Here is a 26,827-nt window from a genome sequence, read left to right on the forward strand (position 1 = left end):
ATTTTTACCTTCTGAATCCAATTCTCTCTGTGCAACAACAAAACTGTTTGGTTCTGCACACATATATTGTATCTAGGATATACTGTGACATATTTAACATGCATAGGATTGCTTGTCATCTGAGGGAGGGGAAAAATCAGAACAGAAGTGAGTGCAAGGGATAATGTTGTGAAGAAAGTTTTTTTCAAAATAAAAAAAATTAAAAAAATGTTTTGTCATTCACATATTTCTTCTCTATATTTATCAAATAATTAATCAACATTTATTTAGTTCCTACTAAGCCTGGCTAATCTGGGGATGCAAAAAGAGACAAAAGACAAATTTTACAAAAGACTCTCTAGGAGATTACAATCTAATGGGGAGGGCACAACATGTGAACAAATATTCAGAGTAAACTATGTACAAGATAAATAGGAGATGAGGAAGGGCTCTGGAATTAGAGGGGTTGGAAAAAGCTTTCTTTAGAAGGTCAGATTTTATTTTATTTTATACATGACCAAACCGTTATTTTGCTGTACAAAAAGAATCAGACTCTGAAATATTGTACAATTAGCTTGTGAAGGAAATTAAAAATGCAGGTGGGCATAAATATAGGGTTTGGGTTCAATGTAATGGTTTTAGTCATCACCCAAGTTCTTTCTCTGGGGGCTGAGGTCATTACTGCTCCATTGGAAATGATTTGGGATCCATTGCTGGGGGATGGCCAGGTCCATCAGAACGTCATCATATATTTTGTTGAAGTATAAATGATCTCTTGGTCTTATTTCCTCACATCGGTTGTTAAGTCTCTCATTTCTAAATCATCCTGTTGGTCATTTCTTGAACAATAATTTCCATAATATTCATAACCACAATTTATTCAGCCATTCTCCAACTGATGGGCATCCATTCAGTTTCCATTTCTAAACTACAAAGAGGGCTGCCACAAACATTCTAATACAGGTCCCTTTCCCTTCTTTATGATCTCTTTGGGATATAAAATATAAACTGCTGGATCAAAGGGTATCTGTTTGATAACTTTTGACATAGTTCAAAGTACTCTCCAAAGGTTGGTTCATTCCACAACTCCAAACAATGCATCAATGTCCCAGTTTTCCTTCCCCTCAACAATCATCATTATTTTTCTTCATCTTAGACAATTGACAGGGTGTAGTAAATATTTAAAGTTGTCTTAATTTGCATTTTCTCTGATTATTACTTGGGCATCTTTTCTATGACTAAAAATATTTTTTCCATCAGAATTGTCTTTCTATCCTTTGACCATTTTCAATTGGAGAATGGCGAATTTTTAAATTAAGGTTAATTCTCATATATTTTGAAATTGGGTTTATCAGAACCTTCTTAAAAATATTTTCCCAGTTTTTGCCCTTCAATCTTTCCATTGTTTGTTTGTACAAAAACTTTTCAGTTTGGTATAATCAAAATTTTCTATTTGTGATCAGTTAATCTCTAGTTCTTCTTTGGTCTAAAATCCTTCCCCTTCCACAGGTCTGGGAGGTAAACTATCCTGTGTTCCTCTAATTTAATAATTTCATTCTTATCTAGGTTAACCCATTTGACCTTATCTTGGTTCCCGGTGTTAAGTGTGGATCAATGCTAGTTTCCCATATTGTTTAATTTTCCTAGCAATTTTATCAAACAAAGTTTTATCCAAAGCTGGGGTCTTTGGGTTTGTCAAAATGGGTTGTATAGTTGTTGCTGTTTTTCCTTGACCTAATTTCCATGTCAATATTCCTTAGCCAATACCAAATGGTTTTGGTAACTGCTGCTCTATAATATAATTTTAGATCTGGTACAGCTAAGCCAAGAAGGTCAGATTTTAGTTGAGACTTGAAGAAAGCCAGAGAGGTCTATAGTTTGAATCATAAAATATGCATCTAATTCACATTATCTTGGGTGGTTGGTTTTTTAAATGATCGGTATCTAAGGTAACTACAGCAAAGGAAAGTCTGGAAAAAATTTAGTTTTTCAATATTCTTTTGTGGCATGTGTTATCAAGAGTTGATACTAATGGATAAAATAATTTTAAGTTTACTAAATATTTAAACATGACTGAATGGTCAAAAATTATTCATTAACTTACTAGTTCATTTTGCCTATCTTGACCATGTTTTCAATGTAGATTTAGTGAACTATAGCTCTTACTCAGTAGAAATTTTTTTCCCTTACAGTACCATGGGAAACATACCTATTTTATTAATGATACTTTTTTTCTAAATCTAAATTGTTTACTAATATATCAAATTTAATTGAGTACTTAAAAATTTGTAATGTGTATGCTGTCTTGAAAATTTAGCTGCTATTTTGTTTTAAGGTAATATTGAACCTTAAGGTATATTTTGAGCACCTCTAGAAGTTTATTGACTTTGTCTAAAGTTACTTGATACTTTCAGAGCGTGTTTTTGGAACAGCTGATAGAAAATACTTAGCAGTCAAGCAAAAACAGAGAACACATTTGTCTAGAAAAAATTTTATTTTAATAGTAGAATGTTTTCATTTCCCAAACTTCTAGAAACCTGTTGTCCTGATCCCCTCCTTTTTTTTTTAAACAGGTTTTTTTTCCTTAATATTATTCTTGGTTCTCTTAATTTTCCTGATGGAATGAACAGAAATTACATTTTGCCAAAGTTATAGAAGTTAGGTTGGTGTTGTTGGTCCACAATGGTCCACAATTTGGAGATTACTGAAAATCAGTATTTTAAATTTGAGGAAATAATCTGACTTCTTGAATAAGATGAAGAACTCCCATTACTTCTCATTTATATATATATTTGCTATGAAATGATTCTACATTATTAAACTGATTATTAAGTATATCAGCTACACAGAATTTAGGATTTGATTGTTTTTCAGGTTTATTTTGAATATATTATTGCTTTGGCTTAGACCTAAAATCTAACAATTTTTTAAAAATTCATTTCTTTATTTGCCTTTTTAAAAATTGAGTTTTTTATATTTAGGGGTATAACTATTAATGTTTTTTATATTCATTTACACATGTAATGTGTAAAGTCTTAATACTGCCCTAAGACTTTCTGGTGACCTTGTATATATTTTCCTTCTAATTTAGCATATATTGTATAATTTATTTTGGTAGCATTAACTTGAATTTATTCTTAAGAGCTCTACCTCCTGCTCTTGACCATACCTCTTCTCAAATTCCTTAAGTTTACCTTTATTTTTATCATCTTTTTAAAAATCCACAGTGACATTAATTTGTAATGCTCTTTTCTTAGAACCATTGTTTGCATTTCTCACACTCTTCTGTCCTCCTTTCCTTTTCTAGGATATTCTAGAGTCTATTCTATCAAATTTAAGTCCTGATAGAGGCTAGAGAGTACCCCCAGAAAGTTTTATAAACCTGGTCTGGAGCCTTTTAGATATCCTCCTTAGAACTTCTCTCACCTCCACCCCATTGAACCTTTCTCACTCACTTTTAGTTCTATAGAATTGATCTTCTGAACTGTCCAAAATCTCTTAGTAGAGTTCATTAGACTTATGCATTTCCTGATTAGTGAGAGTTTATATTTCTTAACCATTGTGCATGAATCATTTTAGATAGGCATTTCTCCAGATAGTTTCTGAGCTTGACTATATGTATTTTTTCATTAATGATTTGTAATTTGATTATGGTTCCCTCAGACTATCCAGGAAGTAATACTATTTTTTTCTCTTAAATATTTTATTTATTTACCAACTAAATGTAAAAATGTTAATATGCTTTTAAAAATAGTTTTGAGTTCCATATTATCTTCCCATAATCCATCCACATTAAGAAAGGCAAAGCAACTTAACGTAGCAGTCATGGAAATATGTTTTACATTGTGGAATAGCATTTCTCATCACAAGATTTTTTGGAATTGTCTTGGATCTTTGTAATTGCTGAGAATAGGTAAATCATTCACAATTGATTATCATATAGTATTGGTGTTACTGCGTACAGTTGTTCTTTTGGTTCTGCTCACTTCATTTCAGTTCATGATGATTTTTCTGAAAGTCTCCTACTCATCATTTCCCATAACATAGTTATATTACTTCACAATCATGCACAACTTGTCTCAACCATTCTCCAATTAATAAGCGTCCCCTCTGTTCTCAATTCTTTGCCACCATGAAAACAGTTGCTTTAAATATTATTTGTACATATAAGTCCTTTTCCTTTTTCTTTTATCTCTTTGGGATATAGACTTAGTAGTGATATTGTTGAATCAAAGGGTATGCTAGTATACCTTTGGGTATAGTTCCAGATTGCTTTTCAGAATAGAATTTACAACTATGGTGCTCTCCATTGTTCCAGTTTTCTCACATTTTCTCCAACATTTGTCATTTTCCTTTTCTGTCATATTAGTCGGTCTAATCAACTAATTAGGTAGTGCTAATAAGGTAGTACTGTAAAGTTGTTTTAATTTGCATTTCTCTTATTAGTAGTGATTTTTAAAGCATTTTTCATAAAACTATGGATAGCTTTGTTGGACAACTGTCTTCATATCTATTGACCATTTATCAATTGGGGAATGACTTGTATTCTTATAAATTTGAGAAATGAGGCCTTTATCAGAGAAACTTGCAATTTTTTCACAGTTATGATTACAGTTTCTCTGTATTCTATTTTTGCCTGTTTATCCTACTCTTTCATTTTACCCTGTCATTCCTCAAAAGTGTTCTGCTTCTGACTACTGCGTTCTCTGATTTGCCCTTTCTTCAGTTATCCCTTTCTCTTAGGACATGGCTGGAGAACCTTTTATATACTAAGGATATTCTGACATTTGATTATTTATAACATCATTCATGGGCCAGTACAACATTGTCAACTTACAGAACTCATATAGTGAAAATTTGTTGTACCTAGCTTTCAGCTAATCATCTGTGGTCGCCTTAGCAAATGATTTTGTGGACTTTATATAGCTCACAGGCCAGGTGTTCCCCATCACTGCTGTAGGGCAAGATGCATTTTTTTTTTTTTGGCCTAACTCAGTGTATATATTATTCTTTCTTTGAACCAATACTGATGAAAGCAAGATTCAGATCTTACCCACTACCCCCTCCCATTTATTCCACCACTGTAAAAGGTCGTTTGCACCTCTTTTATTTGAGAAAATTTACTCATTCCATCACTCCCTTACTCCCCCCCAGTGCATCTCCTTTTTTTATGATTAATTTTATGCGCCCCCCCATCATAGTCAACTCATACTAGTGCTCTCTGTCTGTAGCTATTTCTAGCTAACCTAATAAAGTTCTTAGGAGTTTACAAGTATCATCCTCCCATGTAGAGATGTAAACAATTTAACCTTGAATGTTGTATTTGAAAGTCAGATTTTCTTTTCAGTTTTGGTCTTTTCATCAGGAGTACTTGAAAGTCCTCCTTTCCTTAAATATCCATTTATCCAGTTTTGCAGGGTAGGTGATTCATGTTTTAATCCTTGCTCCTTTGCCATCCAGAATATCATATTCCAAACTCATTTAATGTAGAAACTGCTAAATCTTATATTATACTGACTGTGTTTTCATGGTATTTGATTTTTTTTAGACTACTTGCAATATTTTCTCTATGACCTGAGAGCTCTGTAATTTGGTTATAATTTTTCTGAAAGTTTTCCTTTTGGGATCTTTTTGAGGAGATTGGTAGATTCTTTCCACTCCTGTTTTACCCTCTATCTAATTCTAGAATATCAGGGCAGCTTTCCTTGATAATTTCTTGAAAGATAATGTCTAAGGGTAGCTAGTTGGTGCAGTGGATAGATTACCAGCCCTGAAGTCAAAAGGATATGGGCAAGTCACTTGCCCTCTTCCCCCCCCCCCCAAAAAAAAAAAGAAAGAAAGAAAAGAAAGAAAAGTAATTTCTAGGCTTTTTTTTTTTTTTAATCATGGCTTTCAGGTTGTCCAGTAATTCTTGAATAATCTCTCCAAGACCTATTTTCCAAGTCAGTTGTTTTTCCATTGAGTTATTTTACAATTTTCTTATTGTCTCCTGGAGTCATTAGCTTTCACTTACCCCAGTCAAATTTTTAAGGAGTGATTTTCTTCACTAAGCTTTTATATCTCTTTTTCTGTTTGGTTAATGTTTTGAAAGAATTACTCTCTTTGTTGTTATTCTCCTCAGGATTTTTTTTTTTTTTTTACAACCTTTATCAAACTATTGACTCTTTTTTCCATGATTTTCTTGTATCACTTCCTTTTCTTTCCCCAGTTTTTCCTCTACTTCTCTTATTTGACTTTGAAAATGTTTTTTGAGCTCTTCCAGGAATTCTTATTGGACTTAAGAGCAACTCACATTTTTCTTTAATGCTTTGTATTTAGCTGTTTTGATTTTGTTTTTTGACTTCTCTGTCACTATAGTAATTTAAGTATGGTCAGGTACGAGCTTTATTGTTTGTACATTTTTTTCCAGCGTATTTCTTCACTTTTAACTTTTATGTTATGTCTGTGATGTTATGACAGTGGATGACAGAACATTTTAGATTTTATGTGTAATTATTTTTAGAAGTAGTTTGATTTTTTTTTTTTAAGTTTTTAGTTCTTCCAAGGTGGTATTCTCTAAAGAGAGATATAGTGACTGCTCTCCTGGCCTATGCTGGTCTGTGAGAGATTACAAGCATTATTTTCTACCCTGAAACTATGACCATAGTTCTCATTGTCCTGAGAATTTACCCTGTAGTATATTAAATTTCCCCCTTGCCCTGGAACTAAGACTGGGAATAGTACATTTTAATTCAGCATAATCCAATGCCAGGATCTTCTGTATTCTCCTTCTGACTAATTGTCTAATCTACTTGCCATCTGTGGGCTGAGCTCTGGAACTACCACAGCTCATTTAGTATCTCCCAAGGCCTGCTACTGGCTTGTCTGGGCATGAGCTGTGTTGGACTGTGCTCCACTCTTGGCATAATGAGACCAGACCTTTCTCTTCCAGTCTTCTAATTTGTCTTGGGCGGAAAAATTATTTTACCATATCCTTTTGTTACTACTGTTGGTCCTGCCACTCCAGAATGTTTTGAGTTGTTATTTTAAAGTTGTTTGGAAGGAAATTTGGGAGAGCTTAGGTGAATCTCTGCCTTTATTCTATTGCTTAGGAAGGAATGCTTTCAAAATAATCACTGAATTTTAGCCTTTGTACAAAATTGTGGGTTTTACTTCTTTGAAAGTAAATAGTAATATCTTATATAGCATATGTACAATGATGTCAAGATTTTTTTCAGTTATTTAGGATTTAGAAAAATTAAGTTTGAATCACATTTGTTTGTATTCTGAATTTATGGATTAATATAATTATTTGTGAAGTATTTAAACCATAAGAGATGTAAGATTGCTTTCAAAATAAGTTTTTAGGTATTATTATAAAAACATTTATATTTGGAGGCTTTCCAAAGAATCCCCAAAATAACATTACTCTGTGTCCTTAAACATAAAATAGTAGCAAGATACTTAAGAGAGTGCATGAGTTTAGGAAATTCAATACATAAAAATGTGACTTTTCTCTCTCTTTTTTTTAATAGGGGCCCCTTCAGTGTTGTACGGCGATGTATCAACAGAGAAACTGGGCAGCAATTTGCAGTAAAAATTGTTGATGTAGCCAAGTTCACATCAAGTCCAGGGCTAAGTACAGAAGGTAAGAGATGGATTTCAAGTAAGTTATTTGATGTCTCACTTTATTCCATCTCCAATATCCATTTGCCAACTAGTACCTTCATCTGGGATTTGGGGAACAGGGAGAGAGGTGTAGAGACATAGAAAAAAATATTCTTATTGAAATGATTTTTTGGGACTTAACATTTGAAAGAAGGGCTTTCTAAATATTTATTAATGCAGCCAATGTAACTGAATAGGAAGAAAATTAAGTCTTTAGGTGTGTTTTCTGTTTTGCTTTAAGCAACACTGTTTGATGTGGATAAAGATGAAGAGAAAACAGATAAAAGAAAATAATATAATTATAGACTTAAAGGAAATTCAGATATGTGACTTCCCCTTTTAAAATTCTGAACTTTATGATTCAGCAGAGTTCAGTACAATCCAATAAGGCTGAGAGAAATGAGATATTTAACTGGGAATTTGAAGTGATAGAACTTGTAGGACATTCAAGTTAGGCTTCAAGTAATTGGTAATTAAGAGTTGAAACTCAAGCTGCTTGTTTCATGCATAAACCTTTTTAGCTATACATTTTTACTGAATCCTTGATAATTTTTAACAGTAAATTCAACTTTGATTCTATAAAGTTATGTATATGTTAGAGGTGGCATTGATTGATATTTTATCCTTGGCCAATTTAAATATATCTTCAATGTTGGAGTAATTAACAGTCTGGCATAAAAGATAGCATCATTTATCAGTCCTTTTCTTCTTTTCTTTATTTCTTTTTTTTTTGATGAGGCAACTGGGGTTAAGTGACTTGTCCAGGGTCACACAGCGAGGAGGTGTCTGAGATCAGATTTAAACTCAGGTTCTCCTAACTTCACAGCTGGTGCTCTATTCACTGCATCACCTACTTGCCCCATCAGGCCTTTTCCTTTTAGTCAAAAGATTACTTCAGTTTGTAACTTAGATTAGCAAATCCAAGACAGAACAGACTATAATTTTCAGAATATTTACCAAGATAGTTGACCATAGCTGTGGAAAACAGAAGCCAGTGATCTTAGACCTATTAGATAATCTAGCCTAGAAGATCTTTTTTCATTATCCTCACCTTAAAATGTCTCTGTTATTAAGATGTTCCATCTTTGATTTTACAAAAAGCTTCTTATAAATTGCTGCTCTTTAGATTATTTGTTGATTTTGTTGTTAGTAATTCCCAGTGTTTAGTACAGTGCTTAAAACATAGTAAGTTTTAATTATGTAAAGTAAGTAAATGTTTGTTTATTAATTGATATCTAAAAGGACAACTAAAAAGTGTCTTACGATTAAATACTATTTTATAACCAAGAAGTAACTCTGTTTTTACTTTTAAATTAAATTTAAACCAATTCCTGTTGTTTTTTCTTTGCACTATTTTCTGAATGTATGGGACATATTTTTTTTCATAGAATGCCTTTCTTTAAAGCAAATTTTTTAAAAATAAGAAAAAAAATTGAATAACCAGCCAACAGATTAATTGCATATGGCAATATATATATGTAAGAACTGTGATGTTTCCTCAGTTATTTACCATATGCATTGTATACTACATCAAAAGTCCTCTTTTGTCATGAATTTAAAGAGCTACATTTCTCACTTGTTCTCAGAGACCAAGCTAGGTCATATTTGTGCAGTGTTCAGTTTGATTTAATTACTCTTTCATTGATAAGTGTTCATAGTCTTTATGCGTAGTATTCTCTTTTTTTATTTTAAGTACTATTTTATTTTTTCTCAGTTACATGTAAAGACTATTTTTAATATTGTTTTTGCCTAAATGATTTTGTATTTTATCTTATTTTAAATTTTTTGATAACTTTTTTATAATTATAATTTTTTATTAACAGAACATATGCATGGGTAATTTTTTACAACATTATCCCTTGCACTCATTTCTGTTCTGACTTTTCCCTTCCCGCCCTCCACCCCCTCCCCTAGATAGCAGGTAGACTTATACATGTTAAATATGTTATAGTATATCCTAGATACAATCTACGTATGCAAAACTATACAGTTCTCTTGTTGCACAAGAAGAATTGGATTCAGAAGGTAAAAATTACCTGGGAAAAACAAAAATGCAAGTAGTCCTCATTCATTTCCCAGTGTTCCTTCTCTGGGTGTCCATCTGATTCTGTCCATCATTGATCAATTGGAACTAAATTAGATCTCTTTGTTGAAGATATCCACTTCCATCAGAATACATCCTCATATAGTATTATTGTTGAAGTGTATAATGATCTCCTGGTTCTGCTCATTTCGCTCAGCATCCGTTCATGTAGTCCAAACCTCTGTATATTCATCCCACTGGTCATTTCTTACAGAACAATAATATTTCATAACATTCATATACCACAATTTACCCACCATTCTCAATTGATGGCGATCAATTTCAGTTTCTAGCCACCAAAAACAGGCTGCCACAAACATTTTGGCCATACAAGTCCCTTTCCTTCTTTAGTATCTCTTTGGGATATAAGCCCAGTAGTTACACTGCTGGATCAAAGTATTTATGCACTGTGTGATAACTTTTTAAACATAGTTCCAAATTGCTCTCCAAGATGGCTGGATGTATTCACAATTCCACCAACAATATCAGTGTCCCAAGTTCCCACTCCCTCCAACATTCAGCATTATTTCTTGTCATCCTAACCAATCGCAGGTTGTGGTGGGGGATATCTCAAGGTTGTCTTAATTTGCATTACTCTGATTAATAATGACTTTGAGCATCTTTTCATATGGCTAGTAATGGTTTTAATTCCTTAATCTGAAAATTGTCTGATCATATCCTTGACCATTTATCAATTGGAGAATGGCTTGATTTCTTATAAAATAGTCAATTTTATATATTTTGGAAATGAGGCCTATCAGGAACCTTTGACTGTAAAAGATGTTTTTCCAATTTTTGTTTCTCTTCTAATCTTGTCTGCCTTAGTTTTGTTTGTACAAAGCTTTTCAACATATAATCAAAAATTTCTATTTTGTGATCAATAATGATCTCTAGCTCTTCCTTGATCCAATTCCTTCCTCCTCCACAGGTCTGAGAGGTAAACTATCCTATGTTCTTCTAATTTATGTATAACCTCATTCTTTATACCTAGATCATGAACCCATTTTTACGTTATCTTGGTGTTAAGTGTGTTAAGTGTGGGTCAATGCCTAGTTTCTGTCATAGTATTTTCCTTTTCCAGCATAGTTGCAAGCCCAATTCATTGACCTTCTCTTTCTCTATTTTATGCAAGTAGGCCTCTAGAGATATAAAATTTCCCCTTATTACCACTTTGGCTGCATCTCACACATTTTGGTATGACGTCTCATTTTTGTCATTTTCTTGGGTGGTTATTAATTGTGTCTATGATTTGCTGTTTCACTTAATCATTCTTTAGTTTCCAATTATTTTTTGGTCTATTTTTCCCCGGGCTTTTTATTGAATGTAATTTTCATTGCATTGTTGTCTGAAAAGGATGCATTTACTATTTCTGCCTTACTGCATTTGAATTTGAGGTTTTTATGTCCTAATATGGGTCAGTTTTGTACAGGTTCCATGAACTGCTGGAAGAAAGTGTACTCCTTTCTGTCTCCATTTAGTTTTCTCCAAAGATCTATCATATCTACCTTTTCTAATTCTTTTACCTCTTTGACTTCTTTCTTATTTATTTTGTGGTTTGGTTTTTAATTCTGAATGCAAGGTTGAGGATCTTCCCCTTTTTATAGTTTTCAGTCTTTTCTTTTGCAGCTCTCTTGTTTCTTTTTAAAATTTAGATGCTACACTCTTGGGATATAAGATTAATAGTGCTTCATTGTCTATGATACCCTTTAGCAAGATATAGTGCCCTTCCTTATCTCTTTCAATTAGATCAGTTTTTGCTTTTGCTTGATCTGAGATAAAGAATGGTTACCCCTGCTTTTTTGACTTCACCTAAAGCATAGTGGATTCTGCTCCAGCCTTTACCTTTACTCATGTAATTTGCCCTGCTTCAAGTATGTTCCCTTAAACAACATACAGGTTTGGTTCTTAGTCTATCTTTAACTGCTTCTTCTTTTGGGGGAATTTTTTTCACATTTATGGTTAAAATTATTAATTCTGTATTACTTGCCATCTTGTTAACCCTTGCTTATGCTGTCCTCCTTTTCTTCCTTCTTCCCTCCCTCCCCAGTATTAAACTAGTGAGTGCTACTTGTTTCTCACTGCCCTCCCTTTTTAGGATTCCTCCCCCCACCTTAGAATTCCTCTCCCTTTCTTACCCCTTTTTCTCACAATTTCTGTATTTTCTTCAGCTTAGTTTATTCCTTCCCTTTTCACCTCTCACTTTTCAATGAGATGGGAGAAGTTTCTCCATAAAAAAATGTCTAATTTCTCTCTTTAAGCCAATTCTGATGAGAGTTGGATAACACTATGTTAATCCCCTTTCCTTCTTTCTCTCAGATATAATAGGTTTCCTTTGCCTCTTTGCAAGATGTAGTACCCCCACTTTACCCTTTTTCTTTTACAATTTCCTTTCTACCTCTAGTTTCTAGAACAAATTATATATGTGTTTTTTATGTATCTCTCTAACAGAAATATAGTTCTCATGATGTCTTTTTACCTTTTTTATGTTTCTCTTGAGTCTTATATTTGGAGATCAAATTTTTTGTTTATTTTCAGTTTTCCATCAGAAATAGATGAAATTCATTTATTTCATTGAATGTCCATCTTCTTCCCTGGGGAAAAAAAAATGCTCATTTTGGCTGGGTAAGTTATTCTTGGCTAAATTCCAAGTTCCTTAGTCTTTTGGAATATCAGATTCCAGGCCTAAGATCCTTTAATGTGGATGCTGCTAGATCCTGAGTAATCCAAATTGTGCCTCCTCTATATTTTAATTGTTTTTCCTAGCAGCTTGCAGTACTTTTTCCTTCGTCTGATAGTTCTGGAATTTGGTCACTCTATTTTGATTTTAGGGTCCCTTTCAGTAGATGATCGATGAATTCTTTTAATGTCTATTTTACCCTCTGTTTCTATAACATCTGGGCAGTTCTCTGATAATTTCTTGGAAAATAGTGTCCAGGCTCTTTTTTTTTTCATCATAATTTTCAGGAAGTCCAATAATGCTCAGATTATGTCTCCTAGATCTATTTTCCAGGTGTGTTGTTTTCCCAAGAAGGTATTTGATATTTTCTTTCCATTGTTTAATTTTTTTTGGTTTTACTTGACTTGGTTCTTGGTGTCTCCTCGATTGATCCAATTCCATTTGTTCAATTCTGATTTTTAATGAATTATTTTCTTCACTCACTTTTTAAATTTTTTTCCAATTGTCCAATTGAAGTTTTAAGTGAGTTGGTTTTGTTCTCTGGAATTTCTTCTATGAGAGTCTTGTGTGTTAGGGACCGCATCATATCCCTTTTTGGGGATTCATCTGGAGACAATCTGTTTTTAGTCTCCTCAGGGTTTAAAGTCTGCTCCCTATCTATATAGAAGCTGTCTATTGTTAGAGTGTCCTTTAATTTTTTGCTCATTTTGTCAAAGAAGAATCAAAGAAAACAAACTAGCAAAAAAACCAAAAAATAAATGCAGTATGCTTTTTATGGGGTGGGGGAGGAGTGCTATATGGTATTACTGAGCTTCCTCTACAGACTGCAGGGGATAGCAGTGAGAGAATAGTAGGACAGCAATGGCTGCACTGCTTCTGCACTCTGAGACTCTGAGAGCATGCTGAGACTCTCCGGGCAGTTATGGCTAGGTTCCGAGAGACCCTAGCTTTTCGGGGTTATAGTCTTTACCCCTTGTGTTTTTAGATTCTCTGCTGATCTATTGGCTTGCTGCCAGGGTAAAGTTAGCCACACTGTGGTCAAGTTCTCCCCGCAGATTTTCTGCTGGCTGAGATCACACCTCACCCCCTCCCCCCACCCCACCCCCTCCAGTCTGTTCAGTGTGAGCTGCCTTCCATGCTCTTGCTTCCTGCCTGCGGTCTGCGCCTGATCTAACCATCCCTGCCCGTGAGCAAAAACAGACCTTTTCTGGTGAATTTTGAGGATATCTTCTGTTGGTAATGTATTCATGGATTTTTTCAGTCAAGCACTAATTCCAAGGCCTTGTCATGAAATAAAGTATTCTGAGAGCAAAGACGGAGCTTAGATAGTAGATGTGTGTGTCCTCCCGGCTGGAAGTCCCCTGTGCATAATATTCTTATTTCTTCATATTTCAGTTTGCATCAATTTATGTAAGTCTTCTTCTGTTTTCTCAGAATCGTTTATGTCAATTATTTCTTGTTGAAGTCCTGCTCTAGTAGTGATAAGGGTGTGGTAATCAGGGCCAGGTGAAAAAATTTTTTTATGAAATCTTCAGCTTTATTGGTCAGAGAGACAAATAAATATATCTCAAATGCTTATAGAGTCAATACAGAATACACTCTTTGATATTCCTGTATCCTTTCTAACAAGCTCAATCTACTGAGATGCAAATGATTAAGCCCATATTTTGGCTATTTCAACAGAGATATAAATAGTTGTTATACACATCAGAGCAAAAGTTTCATACCAATATCCTCAAGTATCTTTCTCCCAAACACCTTTAATCTCCATTGTGGGCTGCTTTTCCTGTCCTAAGTTCAAAAGTATGTCTTTGATCTATTATATAACTGAGTTTGCATTTTGGTTTAGTCACGAGAATCTTTATCAATATATCTAATAAATCTGTCTCTGTTAGTGTATATAGAAACGAGAAGTTGGTGAGCCAATCTACTGCAAATTTCGAAAACTGGAATGGATTTTTACCTCCTGGCCCATTACAATTTCTTATGGCACTGTAAAAATAAAACAAATTTGATTTGTTTGACAAACACCATTGAACATGAACATTTTCGTATATGAAGAAGGGAAAAATTATGTATGAAACTGCAAATTTCATCATATAATAGGTTGTCCCTTTCATCTTAAAATTTCATGATGTTATTCCCCATTCTCTATTCCTTTCCCTTATAGATTCTTTTTTTTTTTTTTTTTTTTTTTTTTTTAGTTAAAACAAACAATTTTATAGAAAGCACTCAAGATTCAATTTAGTAGGCAATAACAATACTTTATCTGCTGATAGTAATGTTTTTTGCCTGTTCATGTCTCTTATTAGATATTGGGTCTTTTTTTTTTTTTTAAGTTTTTTTTTTTCTTTTTTTTGATAAGTTGTTGTTTAATTGTTTCAGATTCTTCATGACTTCATTTGACGTTTTCTTGGAAAAGAAAACTGGGTTGACATTTGCTTCTCCAGCCCATTTTATAGATGAGGAACTAAAGCAAACAGGATTAAGTGACTTGCCCAGCTAGTAAGTGTCCGGGGGATGGATTTAAACTCACATAGATAAGTCTTCTTGACTTCAGGCCCAGAACTTTATCCCTGTGTACAATCTAACTAAGCTTGTCTGTTAGGTATTTATTTATTTATTTTATAACTTTTTATTGACAGAACCCATGCCAGGGTAATTTTTTATAACATTATCCCTTGCACTCACTTCTGTTCCGATTTTTCTCTCCCACCCTCCACCCCCTCCCCTGGATGACAAGCAGTCCTATATATGTTGAATATGTCGTAGTATATCCTAGATACAATATATGTGTGCAGAACCAAACAGTTTTCTTGTTGCACAGAGAGAATTGGATTCAAAAGGTAAAAATAAACCCAGGAAGAAAAACAAAAATGCAAATAGTTAACGTTCATTTCCCAGTGTTTTTTCTTTGGGTGTAGCTGCTTCTGTCCATCATTGATCAATTGAAACTGAATTAGGTCTCTTTGTCAAAGAAATCCACTTCCATCAGATTACATCTTCATACAGTATCGTTGACGTATATAATGATCTCCTGGTTCTGCTCATTTCACTTAGCATCAGTTCATGTAAGTCTTTCCAAGAAAGCCTCTCTGTATTCATCCTGCTGGTCATTTCTTACAGAACAATAATATTCCATAACATTCATATACCACAATTTACCTTTATAGATTCTTAAGGATGATTTTTCTCCTTACAATGGCCAGCACTTTATATGCATTCTTGATCCTATTCCTTTGTATCTTCTGTAAAAGTTTATAACCCCATTCCTTCTCTCTCTTTAAACTATATTTCCTTTTAACTACTGGTTCTTTCCTTATTGCCACCAAACATATCTAAGATTCCCTATTTGAAAAAAAATTAGAAAAAAAGACCTTTTCATTACTCCTATTATCACCTTAAGCTTTTATCCTTGATATCTTCTCCCTTTTTCATGACTTGTATTATCTTGTCATTTCTGAAAGCTTTACAATCTAATTTCTAATTCCTCCCTCAACTGAAAACATTCTCTCCAAAATTACTAGTGACAAAATCTAATAACCTTTACTCAGGACTTTTTCTCTTTAGCAAATCTACATTTTACAGTGTTCACTCTTCCTTCTTAGATAATTGAACCAATGGGAACTTATTAGGTCATCGTGAGAGTATATGGAGAGAAGGTGGTGTCAGGATGGCCTTGGTGAACACTTAACAATATGATGATCCAACAAAGTAGATATAAGGAGAGGTCAGATAAATATAAGAAGAACAAAAGAAAACACTATCAAAAAAATCAAAAAGGAGAAACTATTGCTATATCAGTAGGTATTTCAAAGTGAATATCTAGCATAGTAGGTCCAAAAATGAACTCATATTGATCTTCCAGTCAGTGCTTGCTTATGAGTTCTATGAAATGATGTCTCTTCTTTGTTGCCTCTAGATACAAAATAAAACCAACACTTAAAAATATTTTATATAGAGAGAACTTTTGTTGTTGTTTGTTATTTAGTCATGTCCAACTCTTTGTGATCCCATGGACCAGAGCATAACAGGTACTTTTGTCCTCCACTGTCTCTCTCTCTTTCTCAAAGTCTCTCCAAGTTTATTTTGATTATTTTTTAATACCATCTATCCATCTTGTCCTCTGCCATCCCTTTTTCCTTTTGCTTTCAGTTTTGCTCATTATCAGGGTATTTTCCAGTGACTATCTTCTCATTATGTGGCCAAAGTATTTAAGCTTCAACTTCAATATTTGACCTTCCAAGGAATAGCCTGAATTAATTTCTTTAAGTATTGACTGATTTCATGTCCTTGCTGTCTAAGGAACTCTTAAGTCTTCTCCAGCACCACAATTTAAAAGAATCAATTGTGTTCTCAGCTTTCCTTACACTCCAACTCTCACAGCCATGCATTGCTATCAGAAAAACTATATGGATCTTTGTCAGCAAGATGAAGTCTCTGCTTTTTAGTACGCAGTCCAGATTTGCCATAGCTTTCCTTCCAAAGAGCAAATATCTTTTAATTTCTGGCTGCAGTTGCCATCCACAGAACTCAAGAATACAAACTCTGACACTGCTTCCATTTCTTCCCTCTCTTTTTGCCAGGAAGTGAAGAAATCATTTGCCAAGATCCTAATTTTTTTTAATGTTAAACTTCAGGCCAAGTTTTATATTCTTTTCTTTCACCCTTATCCAGAAGCTTCTTAATTCCTCTTCAATTTTTGTTATCAGAATGAATTCACCTGCATATCTGAGATTGTTGATATTCTTCCCAGCAACCTGAATTCCTGGCTTTTGATTCATCCAGCTTGACATTTTGCATGATGTACTCCATGTATGAGTTAAATAAGTAAGGTGACAATAGACAACCATGTCATACTCCATTTCCAATTTTAAGCTGATCATTTGTTTCTTTTTTTGGTTTAACTATTACTTCTTGGCCTCCATACATATTCCTCTAGGGGACAAGTAAAATGATTTGGTATTCCCATCTCTTTGAGAATGTAGCACAGGACTTTAAGGAAATCATCAAAGAATTGTAGATGTTTTTTCTGGAACTTTTGCTTTATTCATAATCTAGCAATTATTGGCAATTTGGCCTCTAGGTTCATCTGCCTCTTTGAAAACCAGCTTGTACTTCTGGTAATTCTCATTTCATTTATTGCCAAAGCCTAGCTTTCAGAAAATTAAGCATAATCTTATATACAGATACTACACAAGAATCAGGAGTAGAATTTATTTTTTTTTTTTAAAGTAAGGCTTTTGGTCTTATTGATTATTGATCTCAGACAATGTCAACACTTAGATTCATTCAAGAAAGGAATCTACATTATATGTCAGCCATATTAATGTTGTTTTAGATGCATGTTTACATGTGTATAAAAGCATATATGTATTCATGTAGATGTATGTGTGTACACCAGATGTATGTTGGTGGATGAGTGTGTGAATGTGTATATCTGTGCTTAATTGTAGCCTGCTAGGGGGAAGTGGAGGAGATGAAAGGGAAAAAAAAGAATTCAGTAAAAATTGCACCATAGAGGACAAGAGAATAACCCAGAAACAAGCAAAGAAAAGAAGGATAATCATGAATATAGTCTTTTATTTTATTATGTATGCTTTCTTGAAATGGAAATTAATTGTACATATTTTGAATCCTCCCTGATGTTCTGTTGGGCACATAGCAGTATTTTGTTTTGAGTTTTTAAAATTTTCCTTTTCTGTCTTTTTCTGTTTTGTTTTTTCTTATTTTGTGTTTAGTTTTAAATAAATAAATAAGAAAACATATTAAGCATAGCCTTTTTGGTGAATTGAATGAGCTCAATTTGAACATTCCTTGGGATTCCCCTCCCATCTTTAAGATTGGGACGTGAACTGATATTTTCCAATCAAGTTGCCATTATTGAGAACTTTATTAATATTATATAGAAAGCATAATTATAGAAAAAGAATCTTACCCTAATGAAAAATTGTAAACTATTATTCCATTTATGAATGAAATGCATCTTTTTTTTTCTTCTGATTTCATTTATAGTGAGATTTCAAAATTGATTATTATTCATTTCCTGCAGTCATGGGTCTTAAGCTTAGCAATAATTAGGTTATCTTTTTTGCTTCCCTACTGCCATTGTGACAGCAAGAGTTTAAACAGCCCTTAAATGACTGAAAAGTGTTTATTTATCTTTGTTTTTGTTTCATAGTTGCTTTGGACAATGATTTCAGCATGCTAATCTCTTGGTGTTGAGCTAGTCTTGACCTCAAAAAAAAAAAAAGGCAGTTTGTGCTAGGTTTATACTGAAATCATTTCTAGCTTTGGTAGAACAAGCAAAAGTTTGGATTCTGCTTGCTTGATCTATGAACTCGGTTACTTCCATGCCATGTTGAAGGGGACTTTGTATAGAGAGAAATAGGTAAAATAAATGTCAACTATTATTCCTGTTATTAAATGATAGCTATCCATTCTCTTTAAGAAAGAAAAAAAAAAAAACGAAACCTGTTTTTCCTCAGTACTAGCATTTAAAAAAAAACAGCAAATATTTTTCCATTTTTGGCGGGGGGAGATCTAACAAGTGTTTTTTGATATGAGTTTTTTGTTTTGTTTTGTTTTTACTTAAGTCATACATTGTTTCAATTATATTATGAGTTAAATAAGTTTTTGTGAACTAACTTGGAATCACTGATAGCATGATTTCTGTCACACTTGCTATGGATGAAATTTTGTAAATTATACTTATAATGGAAATACGTGAAGAATATGTTTAAAAAGAGATAAATCTGAGGAATTGCCCCTATTATTCTTTTTACTTGGTAAATGACAAATTTCACTTGTTTTGAGTTAAAGATATTGTGAAAGTTTTAAAACATACTCATATTAAGCAAAAGAGGTTGTTGTGCTTCTTCTTAACAACAATGTAAAGTGCCTACTAGCATTTTCTTTACCTGCAGGCCCACTTAGTGGGAATTGCATTTTATCCAGATTATTTTGCTTTGCCACTTTGTCCTCAATTTGAACTAAAAAGGTCATTTTAATAGTTTACTGACTCATGCAGCAGTGTGAGTCTACATGCCCTCAAAATAATTCTGCTAAGGCGTAGGATCCCAGGAGAGGCACAGTATCTTCAGACCTGGGAGTAGCTGAACAGTGATTATTTATGGTATCCCTTGGGACAATGTCTTCGTGATCTTGAGTGTCTCATCCATTGTGGTACATTGCTAGGGAAGAGTCCCAAGGCATCTATTTCTCTGAGTTATTTGGATCTTTATACACGTGTACATGCATATGTGTACATATAGGATGCAGGCAAATAATATGCTGTTCACCACTTTAGTTTAAGACCAGAACAGTCTCTTTTTTATTTCATTATTTTGTTTTAAAACTTTACACCACTTTATAATATAGCATAATTGAAATTTCTTACAAACTATGTAGAAACAATACGAACACTGTATGTATCTATGCATGTATTTTTACGGATCCAGTCCCTAATGCATATACACACATTCCCCTTCTTACCTTCTCCATCAGTCTAATTTAAAAAAAAAAAATTGTTCATTTGGAGAGAATGAACTCCTGTTTTGGCTTAGTTTAAAGCAAATCAGATATAATTATTTGGCTGTACATGCTTTCACTGTATGAATTTAAAACAAATATTTTTCTGCTGTGTGTTCCCAACACTTTTGTATAGGCTTATTTCAGTATTTTTTCATGAATTACTTCCTGAGGTTTTAACCTGAGCATTGAAATAAGTTTTCCATCTCTATGGAATTTTAAGTAATGTCTGTTTTTTCTTTGTATTTATACTTTGTGTTTGTATGTGATAAATAAAATAATTTAACATTTTTGAAAGCTGTTTTGGAGAGTTAGAGCATAATCTTAGAAAGGATTGTAACTACAGTATCTTATCACATGTGAGACTTAAATATTGAAAGTCACCCCATAAAAAATTAGAAAAAGCAATTTCAAGTGTTTGACTTTTACAGCTATGGCTAAGGGGAGGATCCTTGTTTAATTTTTTTTTTTTTATGTCATTGTAGCATAATAGAGAGCCAACCTCATTGAAGATGCAGGTTAAGGTTTTGCCTCTGATATATACTTATTGGTTGTGTGATCCAGGACACTATAACTCAGTGCCCCAGCAACTTAAGTCTGTACTACCAGGACTGGTAGAGTTTCCTAAATTGAGAGTTGCATATTCAAATGAATTGACATCTAGACTTTTTTGTGTGTTTTTTTTAATTGATATTTTCTTATTTATATTACTTTTATATTCCTTCTACTTTCCATACCCAGAGAGTCATCCTTTATTACATTTTTTAAAGACACTAAAATAAAACTATAATTAACCTAGAAAATTTGACAGTATAACCAGTGTTCTATAGCTAAGGATTTTCTTTTTTCTTTTTTTTCCTTTTCTTTTTTTTGCTGAGGCAATTGGGGTTAAGTAGCTTACTTAGGGTCACACTGCTAGGTCAGTGTCTGAGGTCAGATTTGACCTCAGGTCCTCCTGACTTCAGAACTGGTGCTCTATCCACTGTGCCACTTAGCTGCCCCCTATTACTTTTTAAAAAGGAGGAAAGTAGCATTTTTATTTTTTCTTCAAGACCAAGTTTGTTTCTTATTATTTATTTTACAACATTCAGGTTATTGATATTTTGTTCTGGTTTGGTTTTTGGTGATTCTTTTTTATATTGTTTTAATCATTTTGTAATTATTCTACTTTTTTTTTACTTCATTTTGCATTAATTCCTATATATTTTCCCATGCTTTCTCAATCCTTCATAGTCATTGCTTTTTTTGTTGTTTGTTTGTTTGTTTAGCATGTAACAGCCATTACATTTAAGAACTAAATTTGGTTTAGCCATTCCTAAATCTCTGCATGTGAGACCTTCCTTTTGCAGTGCCAACAACATTATATATTTATATATGGGAAGAGCTCTTAACTAAAGAATAGGAGATCACAAAAAGATCAAAGAGAAAGTTTCAGTTACGTGAGATTGCAAAACTTATTCATCAGCACCATTAAAATAAAAAGGAAAACTGTCCTTTGGGGAAAATATTTGATAAATTTAACTAATAAGGTCAGTCTCAGATTTTAAATTGGGTTTAAAAGATGCCTGCGGACAGTGACTGCAGCCATGAAATTAAATGATACTTGCTCCTTGGAAAGAAAATCATAACAAATCTGAAATGCATGCTAAAAAGAGACATTACCTTGCTGACAAAGGTCTTAATATAGTCAAAGCTGTTGGTTTTTCTGATAGCAATGTTTAACTGTAAGATTTGGACTATGAGGAAAGCTGAGCACCACACAATTGATGCTTTCAAATTGTAGTGCTAAGAGAAGACTTGAGAGTGTAGGAAGGAAATCCAATCAGTCAGTACTTAAATAATTAATTCAGACTATTCACTGGAAGATCAGATACATATGAGAAGATGAACTTCATTGAAAAAGACCTGATTATTGGGAAAGATTGAGGGTAAAGGGAAAGGGGGACAACAGAGGATGAGATGGATAGATAGTTGTTGGAATCTTTACAAACTGTTAAGCCATTGGAGTTGATAGAGGCAATAATTATCTAATTTGGCATGGTTCAATGTGATTGATTTGATCTTAGAAGGAGATATTTTGGGCCAGAACTTGAAACAAGGTACTTAGTACAACTGATAGAAATGATGCTTGTGTTCACACCTTTAGAGAGCTCATAAGTATCTAAGTACTCAATGGAGTTCACACGTTTGGGAGATTTCAGGGCTTAGTATGAGATATCTGAATTCACACCTCTCTTGAAGTTCTTAGGGCCAGAGAGCGCACTCTGGGAGATAACCCAGAATCTCTCTCTCTCCAGAAGGAGGAGTTAACCTTTGGAGATCATATATATACAGGAAGCTCTTAGAACTTGAGAGAGTTATTTGGGAACATTCCCAGGGGCCGGAGAAGAGCACTCTGCGACTAAGCCCACAAGCCCTATCTTGGAGGCGAGAGAGATTCATTGTATCTTCTACCTTGGTGCTGGCTGGAGTGGGAAGGACAAACCTTTGGATTTGGAAACATTGGGGCGGAGCTCTTAGAACCAAGTGGAGAGATAGGCCTCTAGGCTAACCTGGCTATATTGAAGGACATAATAAAAGATCTGAACTTTTATCACCTGGCTGTGTTTTGGAAAAAGAACACCACATTTTAAAGAACAAAAACACCCACAGATAGTGTCATGGAAGTAATCAACATGAACTTGGATAAACTTGTAGAGATAGTGGAAGATAAAAGTTCCTGCTGTGCTCTGGTACAGGATTTGACAGAGTTGGATTTGATTGAACAACAAATGATCTTTTTCCTGGAAAAATTCCCTTGGAATGGATTGGCACAGACGCTAAAACAAGCTGAATAACGGAGTCAGTTATTTTGATCTGAAATTGATGTTTATATGTGCATATATATGTGTGTCTGTTTGAATATATGTATGCACATTTCCTGCACATTCCCCTTTACCGCCCCCCCCCAGTCAGTTATCTTTAAACTTTAAAAAGTAAGAATCAAAGAAAGTCATCTCAGCCACTAGACATTAACAATTAATTTTTATTGTGGCTCAGAACTAAATTTTCCTCAGTGTATTGATACCCAATAATACCTGCTGGCTAGCTAAGCATCGGCTATGAATTAAGTTCTACATTAGGAGTTAGGGATAAAACTCTTCAAGAACCTATAATTTTACTGGGAAGACAGAGTTTAAATATAAGATACTGGAAAATAATGCGTTGCAAAACCAAGTATCAAATTATATATTTCAGATTATTGTTGGTATAGGAACCAAAGAAAAGGCAATATTTGGTTTCACCTTGTTTATTTCTGTAATTTATCCTTTGCTTTTATACTGAATTTATTAAATTCAGTTAAGATTTAGGTTGATATGGAAGTGGTTTCCAATCCTCATTTTGTAATATGAGGATTTCTAGACACTTAAAAGTAATATTCCAGCCTAAAATTCTTAAAAATCTTTTCAAAACAAAATAATATTTAATTAATTGTGATTTTAAAATTAATGTACATCTTGTTCCTGATCATCTCATACTGTAATGCCAGAAAAATTGAGCAAGATAGAGATTAGAGAGTATTAAATGGATCCATGTTTGGTCCCAGGGCTGACTGAGACTCTCTCTCCAAGAATCCAGCAAACAATCAGAATTCTTAATGACATATATACACGTGGCTCAGATGCACAAGGTAGACTGAGGCAGAGGCAGAATCAGGGTACTGAGAGTAGAATGGGATTCTGACAGGGTGGAGTGAGCCACCAGAGATGGGATGAAATAATCAGGGGGAGGCACCCCTGACATGGGGAGAGGTATCTTGATAAGACTGTATTTGACATTCTGATAGCTTAGGATAGGGAGAGGCATTCTGATATTCTAAAACATAAGATCATTTTTCCTTGTCTTGTATTCTGATAAAGAGGGAGGGAAGGTTTTGCAGAACTGAGAAGCCAGGAAACCAAGGCAGGACTGAGTCAGGATAATTAGGGAAACTGAGTCAGGCCAATAAAAGAGAACTGTGACATAACAATACAATGTTGTAACTGAGTTCCTTTCTTATTTTTTGCTATGTCAGAAGATAGTGAAAACAGTCCTGAATCTGGGTGAAACACATAATTTAATTCTGTTTTCCTCTGATCTAGTCTTCTTCCTTATTTTCTAATTTAAAAAATCACAATTCTAGCCACATTGTGCTCTTAGAAGGAAGGGTACCATTGTTAAAGTAAAATTGACCCTAAAAAAAGGCAAAGTCACCATAGGAATTGTAGTCTTCTGAAACAAAAGATCTGAAAATAATTATATTCTAAGTACTGGCAATGACTAAATCCTAGGACAGAATCAAGTATAATGTGGGCTCTCATTATTTGTTAATAGAGAGCCTGGAAATAGCAAAAATGATCTTCCAAAGTGGCTCGTGTTAGGTCCAATACTAACTACATAACTATAGAAAAATTAAAGTTCTCTCAAGTTTATATTCCAATTAAGCCATCAATTAATATGAGATTTTTCTTAGTTGTTCTATGGAGTTCTATAATTTATATCCTTTGGAACTAAGAGGCAAGTTTTAAGAAAAAAAATGAAAGTTATTAAATATAGATTCTAGCACTCTCACAATTAGAAGGGACCTTGGAGGCTACATAAGTTTAGCTAGCAGGTTATCTGACATTGTGCTCAAAAACTTAACCTTGAGGGAAAATTTACAACCTCACAAAGGAATCTGTCCATTCCATTTTCAAATAGCTCTTCATTCTAAGACAATGGTGTGATTTATAGGCAGTTACCTAAACTATGAAAATAGTTAATGCCCATTTGTAAAACCATAGGAATCTGATTCATTTTTAGTGATTCATTTCTAATTTCCTTTCTAATACTGACCCTTTCTACTTTTGTCATGATCTCTTCTCCCCACTTGATTGCCTCTATAGCCAACTTAGCGATATCATTCTAGGTCTGCTACTTCTGAAATAAGGATTGCCAATATCTGTATGACTTTGAGCAAGTTATCTTGGGGCCTGAATTTTCTCACTTGCAAAATTAGTAGCTTGTACGTCTAGTCATCTAAGGCAGAAGTGTCAAATTCTTTCCCCGATGGCCCAAACCATATTAAAATGGAAATGAGAGATCTTTAGCAAAATAAATAAAAATACAGTAAGGTACATAAAACATTACATTTCAATACTAAATCAATAATGTAAGCCACAAAAATCCTACCATATGGGTTAATGGTCCCAGTTTCTATTTAAGTTTAACACTGCTGGGGTGATAAACCAAGCTGTGAAGAATCTAGAGTTAAAGGATATAGAGTGGAAGCGAGGAATAAACACTGACTCTAGGTGCAGGAACCTCAAGCTCCTTGCATTGTGGCTGTGAGACTCTAGATAAGCCACAGAACTTCTCAAAGACTCATATTGTAATGCTGGAGAAACTGAGGCAGGATAGAGATTAGAGAGTTTTTAACATTTTTATTAATTGGAGAGTATAATTGACTGGACAGGACTCTCGTCTCAAAGTATCTAGCGATGAATGGGAGAATCCCAAAGTCTTATATATCTTTTACAAACAAAGAAGGGGAAAGAAGCGGAAAACTTCTTCACAGATCCATATGGTTCTGTCAGGATGGAGGCGGGGAGGGAGGGAGAGGTTATAAATTCTTACTAAAAGCCAGAGTCAGGATGTCTGAATAAACAGAAGTAAAGATGTCTATGAGGTATCCAGGATAGTCTTATCTTTTGGAATATTGTAGAGGGATAGTGTCATAAATTCTTGAACGTAGAAGGAGTTAGGAGTCAGGAAGTCTGATCTCCCCCTCATCTTGAGTCTCTCATTGACAATTTATAACCTTAGAGCAAATGGTCCTCAGTCTTAAGGGACCAAAGGGAGGTTTTACAACTAAGGGGATTGAGGCAGAATAGTTAAGGAAACTTGAGATAGAACAATTCAGTGAAACTCAATCAGGACAATAAGGGAAACTAGTACAGGGAAACTGAGGTAGAACAGTTCAAAGAGACTGTGGCATAACAATATATAAAACAAGGAGTCTGGACTAAATGACCTGACCCTTCCAACTCTCAATCTATCATTCTATGGTTAAAACAACAACAAAACCCCAGAGATATTGCAAAGAACCAAGACTGTACAAAAAGTATAATAAAATATTTAAGTCTGTCTCTATTCATTAAAGGGTGATTCCCCCAATATCTTTTGCCTTTACTCCTACTCACATGCTGAATGACTTTGGAGAAAGCCATAAAACTATACTGATTGGGTCTACTACAAATTTATGTTTACATAATTTCAACTGGCCCTTCACTGCAAAAAGACAGTGAAATTCCCAGAGAAACTGAAGCAAGATAGAGATTAGAGTATTTAATAATTTATTTAAAAGGGAGAGATTTACTGGGACCAAATGGATCCATGGTTTGGTCCCAGGGCTGAATTGAAACTATTGTTTCCAAGAATCCAGCAAACAATGTGAATTCTCAATGACATATATATGTACACACATACACACACGGTTCAGACTCAAGGGTAGACTGAATCAGGGGCAGAGTCAGGGTGCTGAGAGGGAACGGGACTCTGACAGGGTAAGGCAAGCCATTGGAGATGGGATGACATATTGGCGGGGAGGCACCCCGGAAATGGGAAGAGGCATCTTGATAAGACAGTATCTGATATTCTGATAGCTTGGGATGGGGAGAGACATTCTGATATTCTAAAATATAAGATCTTTGATCCTTATCAAATATTCTGATCAAGAGGGAGGGGTGATTTTACAGGATTGAGCAGAACAGTTGTAAACTGAATCCGGATAATTAGGGAAACTGAGTCAAGGCAATAAAAGAGAACTGTAGCATAACAACAGTTCTTTTACATCTTCCCAGTCTGTTACCCATCAGTTTCACTATAATGGCTTTTCCAAATCTTTTCATTCT

At 34.0% G+C, this 26,827-nt stretch overlaps 1 protein-coding gene across 13 annotated transcripts in view; it reads left to right on the plus strand.

Moving 5' to 3' along the window:
- CASK (calcium/calmodulin dependent serine protein kinase) overlaps positions 1-26,827 on the plus strand; it is a 392,591-nt gene that overhangs the window by 84,825 nt on the left and 280,939 nt on the right. For 7 of the 13 annotated variants that reach the window (XM_031959392.1, XM_031959396.1, XM_031959391.1 and 4 more), the window contains exon 2: positions 7,494-7,606. In XM_031959392.1, coding sequence (XP_031815252.1) covers positions 7,494-7,606 — 113 coding nt within the window. Of the gene's footprint in view, positions 1-7,493; positions 7,625-26,827 lie in introns of all 13 variants that reach the window. The other 6 variants (XM_031959389.1, XM_031959388.1, XM_031959394.1 and 3 more) reach the window with 1 other exon arrangement.

Source organism: Sarcophilus harrisii, chromosome 3 (genome assembly GCF_902635505.1).
Source record: "Sarcophilus harrisii chromosome 3, mSarHar1.11, whole genome shotgun sequence".
Classification (NCBI taxonomy): Eukaryota; Metazoa; Chordata; class Mammalia; order Dasyuromorphia; family Dasyuridae; genus Sarcophilus; species Sarcophilus harrisii.